Consider the following 14,463-nt stretch of genomic DNA (forward strand, 5'->3'; position numbering starts at 1 on the left):
AGAGTAGGGGCCCATCAGAGAAGGAGCTGTGGGGCTGATGCAACTTCCCTCCCCAAATATTTTAGAAGCTAAGATTGATAATGCTTACACCTCTGGTAGGTGTTGATAATGTCTTGTAGAGGGGACAGGAAATTGGAAAGGAATATTCCAAAGTTTTTCAGGTTTCTTTTTGCCTGTCTGAGCTCATTTACAGGGATTGAGGTAGTAAGTGCATTGTCCAATGCTGGGAATTCTACATCAAGGAGATCACGCCCTGACTCCCCAAAGCACAGCCAGCACCTAGAAGGCTCAAGTCAGGAGTGAGATGAAATACTCCTCAGTTTTCTGGATAAGTGCAGTTCCAATTAACACTCAAGAAGCTTGATGCCATCCAGAACAAAGATGCCGGCTTAATTGGCACCATACCTACCACTTTAACACTCCCTCCCTCCACAACTGTTGCATAGTGGCACCAGTGTGTACCATCCACCCCAATAATGTACTGATGTTCCTTCAAAAGCACCTTCCAAACCTGTGACTTCTACTATCTCGAAGGACAAGAGCACATGGGGCACCACTATCTGAAAGTTCCCTTCCAAATCTCGTACACCATTCTGACTTGGAACTACACAACGTTCTTCATTGTCACTGGGTCAAAACCGTGCAACTCTCTCCTTAACAGCGTGTGGACTGTAGGTGTTCAAGGTGGCAGCAAACCACCACCTTCTCAAGGGGCAGTTAATGCTGGGCAAGAAATGTTGGCCCAGCCAGTGAAGCCCACATCCCAAGAATTAATAAACACCGCTCCAGCAATCATAGTGTGTGGGGCAGGATTGGTCCACTCTCCTTCTGTCCATGGATTTTGTGTTCATTGAAGTAACGATGGCCCTTCTTATGTGTCAGCATTTTGTATGCAACTGTTACTGACAGAACATTATCGAGGGTTGACAATTTGAACAACATGTTTTTGGAATTCCTCATTGACCAGCAAGTTGCTGTTCCTTGCACCAGGTGGTGGTCTGTTGCTGGACATCATGAGCAGGGGGTTTCTAAACAAGGGATTTGGTGCCCAAGGTGAGGTCTCTTGTTCACCTGGCTAGGACAGTGTCATGTAATTTGCGATCTTTTAACCTTCACCAGTCTGTTTGGGCATTGAATTCTGCAGTTAGTGGATATCTCCCCTCTGTAGGATGTCAAAACCCAGCAAATGCTAACACTTCATTTCAGGCAATTCAGTCAGAGAATAGGACACTTACTGATCTGCTTTAATTACCTGCAACAGGTATTCCATGAACACAGCATCATTTTTGGATATCGTCACCCAAGGAGCACAGCAACTGATTGTTTATTCAGCCTTTTCCAATTGACAAATGAGACTGTGAATATCTGGACCCACTTCCTGCCAACCTGGTAAGTGCTTGCTGATATGACACTAGAGCAACTGTTACAACACGTGGTAAACCCCTCTGCTAATTTAAATCAGCAGAAAAGATTCACCCCGTGCTATAATCTCTTAAAATTTGAGAAGCAAAGAGCTATCCCAGAGGTCACTATTTAAAGTATTAACTAAAAACTTTATTATTTAAGTCCAACAGAGAATGTTAAAATCAACAATTATTTAGAACTCCTTTCTCTTAAACCTATCTTTTACTGCCCACTCTACAATACTAGTCTGATTTAAAAAAAATCCAGATTAAGATTTACAAAAAAATTAATCACGTTTCAAAACCAGACAGTGTTGCTGAATTTCCTCTGTAGATTTTCTGCTGTGCAAACTCCTTCCCCAGACAGGTACCTCTCAGAGAACACTTGATCAAGCAGCCTGTATTTGTTGGTCCTTTGGCAGTTCTCCATCAAATGTTCAAAAATGTCTGTATTCCAAAACATTCGATCATTTCATTGGTTTTAATATTATCAAAAAACTAAATTCAAACTTGATTGGATTTTGGTATCTTGGGGCATAATTTAAACTGATTGGCCAAATTTGAATTTGTTTTTGTCTCAAGGCAACCCATCTACTGCTAGGTGTTTCGACTATGTGTTACATTGTTACCTTGTTCAGAACAGTTTGTGCTGTGTCTGGCAGGCTGAACTAGCTTTTCAACTTTCTTAAAGGTGCAGGACTTCTACACCTTTATAACACAACATAGAATGAGCATGTATTTACATCCCACTTCACAGCACAGTGGTGAAGCCACTGTTACTTTGTAAGAAAATGCAGCAATCCATTTAGACACAGTAAAGGCCTACAAAGGCAATAGGTTGTGACCTGTTACCTTGCTTCATTGGAGTTGGTTAAAAGGATGAATGTTGGATTGCGCACCAGAAAAACCTTTTTTAAGTAAGAAACCCTCACTTTCTTCTTAAAGGCCTCAGCACTGTGCTCCCTCAGTACAGCCCTTCCTCAGCACTGTGCTCCCTTAGCACTGCACTCCCTCAGTACAGTGCTCCTTCAACAATGTGCTCCCTCAGCACTGCATTCCCTCAGTACTGTGCTCCCTTAGTACGGCACTCCTTCAGCATTGCAAGACATAGGGCACATCCACACCTGGGCTGGGAAGTGCAAGTTAACATTTTCACCCAACGACTGTTGGATAGTGACTATCTCCAGCAGAAGAAAATCTGATCCTCGCCCCTTGGCCTTCAATAGAATTCTCCATTATCAACATTTCTCTTGACCAGAAACTGAACTGGGCAAGTCATATAAATACAGTGGTGACAAGAACACGTCAGAGGCTAGGAATCCTGCAGTGAGTAACTCGCCTCCTGACTCCCCAAACCCTGTCCACCATCTACAAGGTCCAAGTCAGGAGTGTGATGGAATACTCTCCACTTGACTGGATGAATGCAGCTCCAACAACACTCAAGAAGCTTGACACCATCCAGAACAAAACAACCCTCTTTCTTCAGCACCTCATTCACCACCTTCAACATTCACTCCCTCCATCACCAACACACAGTAGCAGTAGTGTAACCATCTCCACTGCAGCAATTCATCAAGGCTGTTTAAACAGGCCATTCCAAACATATGATCTCTTCCATCTAGAAGGACACATGGGAGCATCTCCACAGCTGCAAGCTTCCCTCTAAGCCACTCACCATCCTGACTTGGAAATATAGCAATATTCCTTCAGTGTCTTTGGGTCAAAATCTTGTGACTCCCTTTCTCGCAGCATGTGGGTTTACTTACAGCAAATGGACTCCAGAGTTTCAAGAAGGCAGCTCACCACCACCTTCTCAATGGGCAACTAGGGACAGGTAGAGAGTGCTGGTCCAGCCAGTGATGCCCACATGCCAGAAAAGAGGAAGAAAATCTCCCATTCTCAAGGACATCCTAATCTAAAGAATGGTGTATTTGTCACAGGGGTAATGCTTGTGAGATTATCAGTCCATTTATTTTATAAATAGAGTACAGCCAGGAGCGAACACAAGGATTTAATCTGACCAGAGGTTACAATTATTTACATTGAGATAGATTACCTACCTAAAGATTAATTTGTTAAGTGGTAGCTGGTAATGAATTGCTTGCAGAAGCAGGATACTGCCAAGGCTGGAAATCTGAAGTAAAATATAGAAGACAATGGAGAAACTCAGCATGTCTGGCAACATCTGTGCAGTGAAAAATATCAACGAATGCTTTGTGAAAAAGGTTCATGATCTTTTTCTGAACAATGAGATCCTGATGGAATATTTGTTCCTTTTATCTTCATCTTACTTTGCATCTTTTTATTAATTGTAAGGGGATGCGGGACAGGGAATGGGAACAGATGTTAGTGTTGCAAACTGGAACACTTTTTGTGTCAATATTTGGCAGCCAGTATCAGATTATTTATAGTGTTACAATGTTCTGTTTGTAATGTCCCAGTAAAATGTGGGAATGGTCATATTGTGAACATCATAATTTATTCTTTCACAGCATGTTCACAAAAGACTTGCATTTACATAATACCTCACCCAACCACACGGCAGTTTCCAGAGAAGAGTCAGACCGAGCGTAAAACATTATCCCCGTTTCTCTCTCTACAATTGCTGCGATTCCAGCTGAGTTTCTCCAGCACTCTGTTTTTTAATTATTGTTTCAGATTTCAAGCATTTGTAGTATATTGATTTTATTCAAATGCATAAGGCCAATTATATGTTTTTTTGAAATAACACTAAATTATTCAAATGAAATAACTGTTTCAACGTAGGAATCACAGCTGGCAAATTTCCCAAAGCCAGCTAACGCTTTTGTAACATTGGTTGAGGGGTAAGGATTTGTCTGGACACATCAGGGGACCTTGCCTTCTGTTCTTCAAAATAGTGCAATCGGATCTTTCTTGCCCAACTGAGGGGGGCAGATCGGACTTTGATTTAACATCTTGTTCAACAGTCAGTATCACTGATAGTGCAGCACTCCCTCAGTACTGCATTGTGGTGTCAGCCTAGGGTATGTGCTCAAATCTTTGGAGTGGGATTTGGAATCATAGAGTTAGAGATGGGGAATAAGTGCCTGCGTTGCCGGGTTGCTGCGGTTATACAGCACAGGAAGAGACCCTTCGGCCCATCATGTCTCCCCTGGTCATCAAGCATCCATCTCTTTTAATCCCATTATTTCCAGCACTTGGCCCGTGCTACTTAAGCCACACCTTTTCTGTTTCTTCGGGGTGAGTGGTACCTTTCAGAAATCAGCCAACCTCAAAGTAACTGAGAACCACTGGGAATGTGTTTTTATTTCCCAGTTAGCCAGCCTTCTGGCTTTTATGAGTAATATTGCTAATGAGAAGATTTTTGACCAATGCTGACCCAGTGTGGACCTTTTTGATCTAAACTTCTCTTTGTGTTATTTTAAAGCAGGTTTCAAGTCACCTATCCCTAACAGGGTAACAGCACCAATTAGAACAATAGCATAGTGCCTTGTCCACACAGGACAAGCAGCAATCTTATGCTGTAATTTGTTTCCTTGTGTTTGCTGGGGTTTGAACCAAGGCTGGATTTCAAATGATTTCATTTCGTTGGTTTTAATTGAGGAGCTGAAGCAATGCTTGCATGCAAGGGAACATGGAAGAGGTCATGTCTATTAAAATCTAATAAGAAATAAATCTCATGCTCACACTCGCACGACAGACTGAGCAACATAGAGTTTGTAGCACAGAAACAAAGTTGGTTTGGCCTGTTGGCATGGGGACAGAATTACAGTCCTGGGTTAGTGAAGTGGGAAGTTCTCCTAGGCTTCCTGGTTCTGAGCATTATAGTATAATATGATCCATTCATACAAATCACAAGGATGTGACTAATCACATGGTTGTAATCAAGAGGAGAGGAGACACTACTCTGATGAGCAAATACTAAGGGATGTCTTAGATACTATACTGGACAGCTTTATTTGATATTAGCCGAGGGAAATGCAGGATTACGGCAATAGTGTGAGTCTGGGTGGGATGCTCTTCATTGGTGTAGGCTCAATGGGTTGAATGATCTGCTTCTACATTGTAGGGATTCTATGAATCTTGCACAAGTCAATGTAAATAAAGAAATGTAGCATGTAAGGAGTTCCAAGAGCCTTCCTTAGCCAGAGGGAGCAAGTAACCTCATGGACTGTTCACATGCAGACACCCAGAATCCAAAATACTCCAGACCAATATCTCAATGTGCTAGTGACAGCATTGGTTTAAAGCATACAGAAAGCAACACCATCCAGAGAGATCAGCTAGAAGGGGCATCTGCACTGGGAACTATTCTGAAGAAGAGCACGGGCTTTTTTCTTCCCATTGTCTCAAACAGCATTCACCCCTCAACCAACAAACAAATTAAGCTGCTGTGCTGGCCATACATCCCTTTGTTATTTGTGGGATCTTGCTGTGTGAAGGTCACCCCATTTCCTACTATCCAGCAGCAACTGTACGTCAGTAAAACTTCAATGACTGTGAAGTTCTTTCAAACATCCCATGGTGTGACAGGCACGATATAAATGCACATTCTTCCTCGGGGCCCAGATCAGCTTTAGTGCTGGATTCCATCTCTGCTGGTGTTTGTAAGGGATTACCCACCTGGAATAGTCACATGAGTGTGGGAGGCAATTGTCACACAACTGCTTTCATCCGTACTGTACTAAACCAGAAACCAGTCCAAATTACATCAGGCCTTTCTTATCACAATTTCGCCCTGGGGTCTCACTGCAGTGCATCCTCCAACATCAATTTGCTTTCAAACATTTCACTGTATAATCAAGAAAACTCTTTGGTGCAAAGCAGAAGGGAGCCAGAGATTTTCCTGATTGTACGGCATTAGCCAGCAAGCAGGTAAATGCGGGCAATAAATGTCTTGCTAATTATCCCCTTGGCAATAGCATGCATTATACACCAAGGTTAATGGCTGCTCAGAGTCACTTAGTAAATGTCTTACACTAGCCTGTTAACATCAAATACAGGATATTGCAGCCTGGGCTTTGACCACAGTGAGTAGTGGGAAGGTGGTGCTTGTGCTGTGTTAATCTACATGAACAATAAAAGATACTAAAGACTTCAGCGCCTAAGGGCTCCATAATCGTCTTTGTTAAATGTAACGTGGCTCCGACATGATCACACAGGGAATTTGCAAGGGCGATGAATCAAAGGCTTTGGGGCTCAGGGTGGAGCAATCATGGTTGCTTTCTCGAAAATAAGCTTCAGAAAGAAAACTGAATACCTTTTTCCCCCAGTTGAGGTTCTCCATTATGAAGGAAAGTGCTGTTTTCAGACAGGATGCCAGGTTAGCCATGCAATAGTCCCTGAATAATCCTAACGTGGTTTCAAGCTGGTTGAAGGGTGTAGCTGCAAAAGTGCTGCTTTTGGTGGCAGTCAGACTAGTTCAGTACTCGTTCAAAAGCAACCTGGCAACAAACAGCATGGAATCATCTTTACTGTAAATAATTTGGGGGAAACTCATGCAGGAAGAATAAACAGGGCGCAAATAGTGACCATCTGTAAAGGAGCCAACTACCATTACAGGGTGGGCTTTTATAAACAGAGATTTGTCGATACACATAGACTTTATCCTAACTGACCTACCCCATTATAAGAAAGATAGAGCACTGCAGAGCTAAAATAAAAACAGAAAGCACTGGAGAAACTCTGGCTCTTCTGCAAAGAAAATAATAGAATTAATATTTATCTCCTTTTTTCTCTCTCCACAGATGCTGCCAGACTTGCTGAGTTTCTCCAACACTTCCTGACCTCTATCATTGTTTGTATTCTGCACACCTCCTTTACTTTGTGTCTCTATCAACATATCCTTCTATTCCTTTCACCTTCAAGCACCTAGCCCTTACATTCACCTTAACTATGCAAGTTCCATGTTCAAACCACTTCCTGGGTAAAGAGGGTTTTCTTGAATTCTTTGATGAAATAATCAGTGTTTATTTTGTGTTTAGTAGCTCCAACATGTACCAAACTACAGGCAAATTTAATCACTTCCTCTATATCTGGCCCATAATAATTTTAAAGACTTGATCAAGCCACATTTCAATCTTCTCTTTTCTTGGGGTAAAAGGCATTACCTTTTCAGACTTGCGTGATAAGTCTTTGCATTCCTTGGGTAAATCCTTTCCATCCATTCTCCATAGTTCTAGCTCCTGCTGTATTAAAACACATAATTATAAATACATTGTGAATGAATTACAGCAAAATAAACATTGACTTATCCAGTGGTCACAGCTGATGTTTCCCCAGGGATGCCCACTGTTTTCCCAGCCATAGAATTCACTGCGGAAAACTCACACGACTTTGCCTTTGGATTCCTATTAAAGACTGATAGCAAATAACTTATCCACAGATAGCCGAGAAGACAGAGGCTATATGTTGATACTGTTTTTTTGTTAAGAAAATGTAGTACCCCTCCCCCATTTATTCTTGCTATTTCATAGGTTTCTGTTAAAAAGCAGCCTGTCTACTCCTACCCACGCTACTGCACGATGACACTTTGAACAAACTCAATTGATCCTTAATTATTTATTTACATACGTTAGGAGGGCAACCAATTTCAAAGCCCTGCACCCCAGAATAATGAGAGTCTGCTTACATATTACATGCTCAGTCACTGCAAACATTTCTGTTAGGCAGCATGTAATTTCTAGCCTATTATCTCTGTTTCTGTCTCCACAGATGCTGCCCGACCTGCTGAGTTCCTCTAGCCCTTTCTGTAGAAAAAGCTGCAATTGGATTCTGAAAAGTATAAACATTTTAATTAAGGTCCACCTGTTAACATATACCATGGTACATATACTGAAGAAAATCATTGATAATCCAGCATAAAAACATTGATAATCAGTTATACTGATTTTACGATGTGTTGCTGCTCATATTCAATGTGTCTCTTCTGGGGACATTAAACATGCATTCGTGTCTACACACCCCATACACTCTCATCAATTTGTTCCACAGAAGCCAAATATAAAGTGATTTGTATTCCAAAATTCTTTCAATAAAAGAAAATAAAGGCTTACATTTCTATAGCACCCCTTTTAATATAATGAGAATATGTCAATTGTGATGTAACACTGACACTAATAATCGCATGCTAATGAGATATTAAGAGAGGAACGGAAGAGTTGTAAAATAGAGTGTATCCAGTATTCAGTATTTCAGAATGTAAATAGTTTACAGGACCTACTGGGAGTCAGACAATAGTCACTCTTTGATAAGTTAGAGACAGAGATGCAGCAGAGTTTGAGTAGGGACGGTCTAGCTAAGTATAGTGGCCTTGATTGCAGTCCAGCCACTCAATGTGCAGACTATGGTTAGTAAGTTGCTGATGACACCAAAAATGGAGGTGGAGTGGACAGCAAAGAAGGTTATCTCAGAGTACAATGGGTTCTTGATCAGATGGGCCCATGGGCTGAAGAGTGGCAGATGGAGTTTAATTCAGATGATTGTGAGGTGCTGCATTTTTGGAAAGGCAAATCAGGGCAGGGAAAGATTTTAAAGGGACCTGAGGGGCAACATTTTCATTCAGAGGGTGGTGCATATATGAAATGAGCTGCCAGAGGAAGAGGTGAAGGCTGGTACAATTACAGCATTTAAGAGGCATCTGGATGGATATATGAATAGGAAGGCTTTAAAAGGGATATGGGCCAAATGCTAGCGATTGGGACTAGGTTAATTTAGGATATCTGTGTGGTATGTTTGGGTTGGACTGAAGGGTCTGTTTCTGTGCTGTACAGCTCTATGACTCTATTACTCATTTCTGTCAGAATCTGAGGATTCTATAAAACAGGATAGACTCCATAGGAGCTGTACAGTCAGAGGAGACAGGAAATCACAAACATCCTTTAATGCCATCAGGACATTTCAAAGAGCCCGCTCAGCACATTTGAAACATAACACAAAAGTAGAAACTCAGCAGGTCTGGCAGCATCTGTGGAGAGAAAGAACAGTTAAATTTTGGATCCAATGACTGTTCGTCAGAATGATGCAATAAAATTAATTAATCAGTTATCAGTAATCATTAATAAAATTAACTATATTAAAGTAAATTAGAAATGATATTCTGAAAGGGTCACTGGATCTGAAACATTAACTCTGCTTTCTCTCCATAGTTGCTGCCAGACAAACTGAGTTTCTCCAGTAATTTCTGTTTTTGTTTCTGATTTCCAGCATCCGCAGTTCTATATGTTTATTACATTTGAAATGTATTTATTGTTATAAAGTGGCAAGTGGGGTGAGCAAGCACAAAGCTGAATTGAATGAATATTTGGTTTTCTGTCTGTACTTCACTTTAGGGCAGCACCGTGGTTATCACTGCTCCTCACAGCACCAGGGACCCGGGTTCGATTCCAGCCTTGGCTGACTGTCTGTCTAGAGTTTGCACATTCTCCCCGTGTCTGAGCGGGTTTCTTCTGGATGCTCCAGTTTCCTCCCACAGTCCAAAGACATGCAGTTTAGGGTGGATCTGCTATGCTAAATTGCTCATAGTGTTCAGGGATGTGTAGGTTAGGTGAATTCGTTGGGTAAATGTAGAGTGACGTGGGAAAATGGGTCTGGTAGGATACTCTTCGGAGGGTCGGTGTGGACTTGTTGGGCCGAAGGATCTGTTTCCACACTGTAGGAATTCTGAATCTAAATAAATTAAACTAAATTAAAATTGTCTCCTTCTGTTCTGCAGGTACTTCCTCTGGAATCTTCTGGCTCTGTCCTACACCCTGGACTTTTGGAATGAAGCCTACACGTGGCCTTTCCTTGTTTACATGCTGTCGAGTTGCATCTACCCATTTACCTCAAGTTGTGCCCATACATTTAGCTCGATGTCCACCCGAGCCAGACACATTTGCTTCTTTTTTGACTATGGTGCTCTCAGCCTGTACAGTCTAGGTACAGATGACTCCATTGATTCTAAATGTATGTGTAGCTAGTGTGTGACTTTGGGAAGCTGGTAACCTCACTGCTTCTCCCATTGCCCCTGCTGTCCCAACCGCACACAAACCGGGGTTACCGCTAACCAGAAGCTCTGAAGAAATTAATCTTCAGTTATGCTGATGAAAACAGTGTGATGCTTTACATCCTGTGTTGCTCTTTCCCCATAGGCTCTGCTACTGTGTACGCAGCCTACATTATGCCAGACAGATGGATCAATACCCCCTTCCACAAGTGGTTTGCTACCATCGCCGTCTTTAACACCATCATTTGCACTGCGCTGTCATGCTACTCCAGGTAAGGCTGGTTACCAGAGCATCACATTTCCTTTGGACTTGTTATGGTGCAAGATGAGGGAACCATTACAATCTTTCTTTTGTTCAAAGTTACAAATCTCACAACACCAGGTTGTAGTCCAACAGGTTTAATTGGAAGCACTTGCTTTCGGAGCACTGCTCCTTCATCAATTAAACCTGTTGGACTATAACCTGGTGTTGTGTGATTTTTAACTTTGTCCACCCCAGTCCAACACCAAAATCTCCAAATCATTTCTTTTGTTCTTTAGACTAGCCTCACACTGCTTACTGATATGATACCAATATAATTAGATGCAAGAGTTTTGAGCCAATTGCCTGAATCAAAATGGTCAGATCATATCATGACACCTGCTGGTAAAACCTCACCCAATTAGATTTTAACCCTGGCCTTGCCGTGCCCCTAACAACTCTGACCCCAAATTACTCTGGAGCTCAACTGAAGCTGTGACCTTGATTATACTTCTCCTAATTTGAGGTCAGCCCTCTAGTTGGACCGTGACTGTAATTGCTGGATCCAGAATTGCTTGATGGATCCCTGATTTCATTTTGTCCTCCAGTTTCACCATGGCCCTAATCATGTGAGATGGATTGCCGCTGGAGTATTCCCAGTTTCCTGCAATCACTCCAGTGGAATTCTTGGAAATTGTCAAGAGCAGGAGTTTGAGAGATGCGACTTTCAAGGCGCCACAGGCTTTAATGGCCCTGTATGTGTGGGCTTTATCTGGTTTGATCTCCATTTGTTCAAACTGTGCAACCCATCAGACCTCCAATGGTAGGGATCCAAACAGGGTCACCTGATTGCTTGACTTAGCCTTAGTGGGCGGTTATTCATTTCTCTGAGGTTTATGCTAATCCTTCCCTAATGTTACATCAAGAAGTGGGGAGAGCTTCCATTGAAATTCTACCTGCCAGAGTCTATTGGCCCAAGAGTCAGCTTCTCACTCTGTCTCTATTATACAAACCTTACATGGTTTAATCTTCCTCCTCCTAATTCACATCATTTCTCCTCAACGCATTTACTTCCATTTCAGATAATTTTGCGTTGATGGTTCTCTGGAATTGTGTAATGGTATCTTATTGTGAAGCAATTTCTCCTGAACTTATGGAAAGAGAAGGCTGAAGGGTGACCTACTAGAGATCTTTAATATTATGAAACGTTTAGGTAGAGTGGATTCAGAGAGATTGTTTCTCTCAGGACGATTCTAACTAATGGTCATTGATATGAGAGAGCTATCAAAAAATCCAAAAGGGAACTCAGGAGGCACTTTGTCATCCAATGGGTGATGAGAATATGGAGTCCAAGATTAGAGTGGTGCTGGAAAAGCACAGTAGGTCAGGCAGCATTTGAGGAGCAGGACATTCAACGTTTTTGGCAAAAGCTTTTCATCAGACTTTTGCCTAAAACGTCGATTTTCCTGCTCCTTGGATGATGCCAGACCTGCTGTGCTTTTCCAGCTCCACTCTAATCTTGACTATAATCTCCAGCATCTGCAGTACTCACTTTCTCCTAGGTGAGAATATGGAGCCCACTACCACAGGGGATAGTTGAATATTATAGGTGCATTTAGGGGGAATATGCATTTGCGGGAGAAAGAGGAAGTTGATTACAATGTTATGTTTAGGAAAGGAGAAAGGGAGGTGGTTCAAATAAAACATTAAGCCAGTATGGCCTAGCTGGGCTGAAGGGTCTGTGTTTTTTGTGCTAGAAGGTCTCGCCTGTTTTATCTTTCTCTCTTTCTCACCCTCTCTCCTTATCTCTCTCTCATGGTTGTTCTTATAAAGCAAAGTTATTTTCAGTGTTATCTGTGACAGGGTTCTGCAGCATGGGTGGGAACAACAAAATGAACATAGACTTGCATGTTCATGTGCAAAGAGGCTCCCCATAGGTCTCGCGTGTTTTATTTCGAATTTGTAACTTCATAGCACTCCCTGATTATTCAATCTTGTGCCTCAGTTCAACATTGTACATAGTCTGCAGAACAAAACAAGCCATTCAGTCCATGTAACCTATACTCATGTTTACCCTTCCACACAAGCCCTGTCCTACTTCACTTAAGCCCCTCCCACTTGACCTAACTCCCCCAGCTTTCGCTTCTGTTCCTTTCTCCCTCATGCACTAAGTCGTCTATTAAGTGCATTAGATAAGGTGATTGCTGTCTAGTAATTACATTATTTTAGCCTTTTCACAGGCAAAGCATATACAGCTCAGCCTCTGCAGTGCAGCCACGACTGTAATTTCTTTCTGTAATTTCAAAATTCTATTTGGAACATATTGTGAAAGGAAGGAAAATCAGCCAGATGGCTGGGCTGTGGTTGATTACGAGACAGTAATGCAGTCCCTGGCTTCAGTTAATTTCCACAAACTGTTTCATTTAGTGGTTGATGGTGTAATTAGAAGGCTAGGACTAAATTCCTCTTTATTTGCTCATATGTACCGATTATTCAGACAGTCTCTTGTTCTCTCGCACTCTCTCTCTCTCTCTCTCTCTCTCTCTCTACTTATCTTGCTCTCCCCCTTTCTTTCTCTCACACGCTCTCTCTATTTATCTCTCTCTTCCTCGCTCTCTCGCTCTCTCTCTCTCTCTCTCATTGTCATGGTTATTCTTGTAAAGCAAGGTTATTTTCGGTGTAATCTGTGACAGGGTTCTGCAGCACAGGTGGAAACACCAAAATGAACACAGACTTGACCATGTGCATGTGCAGAGGCCTCTCCATGGGTCTCTCTAGTGTCACAACACAGCCCAGGTGTCAGTCACTAAGAGGACTGTGAGGGTATCTTGTATGGCCAGGCCATTTGATAATATTTCTGAGAAGCATTTTGCAGTTTTAAAGGTACATGGAAATACAAGTTGTTGTCTTTATTATTACCACATTTACTTTATAGATATTTTCCTAACTAACCTATTCAGAGATGTAATGTCATACCTCTGGAGCAGGTGGGACGTGTACCCAGGCTCAAGGGTAGGGACACTACCACTGCACTGCAACAGCACATACATTTACTATGCAAGAATACTTTGAAAGTTGAAATAGTCTCATTATTTAGGATGACCTCAATAATTTTCACGATTTATTGCTGCCAATCTGCTCCCCAACGATGTGGTGTAGGTCAGAGGAAAGAACGTAAACAGGCGCCATGCCTAAAACTGCCACCTGCCTAAACATGATCCCAACGACAACATGAAATGAAAACTGAACCCAACCCAAAAGCTGAGAGCCCATAAATATCATCCCTACCCAAACATAAATCACATGCACACATGAGCCCCTTACACAATAGTGAGCTGCAACCAAACACAAGATCACCCAACTTTACACAGCATCAAAACATGACCACTACTGCAAGACATGAAACACACCAAAACATCGACACTAGCCAATATGAATGTCCCTAAGGAAGAGTACTACCCAAAAAGAATATCTACAGAAGATTAATCATACCTGAAGATAAGCTACACCAAAGATAAACCGTACCTGAAAAAGGATTGTACCAAAGATGAGCCCTATCAAGCATGGACTCCACAAACTGTTATCCTTGTCCCAACACAGACTTAACAAAGATAAACATTATCAAAGATAAACTTTAACAAAACCTGAATTGCACCAACAGCTTCAGCAGAGTAACAGTGACATGTTTTGTATTTGTTTTGCAAAAAGATTACTTCACTGCAATTATTAGCTGCAAAAGCTTTATTTACGTACTCTATATACTTGTGTAAAAGTCAAATTTTTAGACTACTTTTAAGGTTAAATTTATTGGGTCAATTATTACATGGATCCTGCTTTGGAGGGCTGGAATT

General features: G+C 41.8%; 1 protein-coding gene across 2 annotated transcripts in view; it reads left to right on the forward strand.

Moving 5' to 3' along the window:
* LOC122540912 (membrane progestin receptor gamma-B-like) overlaps positions 1-14,463 on the forward strand; it is an 80,727-nt gene that overhangs the window by 49,064 nt on the left and 17,200 nt on the right. The window contains exons 3-5 of one of the 2 annotated variants that reach the window (XM_043677200.1): positions 1,262-1,389; positions 10,099-10,331; positions 10,517-10,643. In XM_043677200.1, coding sequence (XP_043533135.1) covers positions 1,262-1,389; positions 10,099-10,331; positions 10,517-10,643 — 488 coding nt within the window. The remainder of the gene's footprint in view (positions 1-1,261; positions 1,390-10,098; positions 10,332-10,516; positions 10,644-14,463) is intronic. The other variant, XM_043677201.1, reaches the window with a different exon arrangement.

The sequence above is a fragment of the Chiloscyllium plagiosum genome, chromosome 36, assembly GCF_004010195.1.
Source record: "Chiloscyllium plagiosum isolate BGI_BamShark_2017 chromosome 36, ASM401019v2, whole genome shotgun sequence".
Taxonomy (NCBI): domain Eukaryota; kingdom Metazoa; phylum Chordata; class Chondrichthyes; order Orectolobiformes; family Hemiscylliidae; genus Chiloscyllium; species Chiloscyllium plagiosum.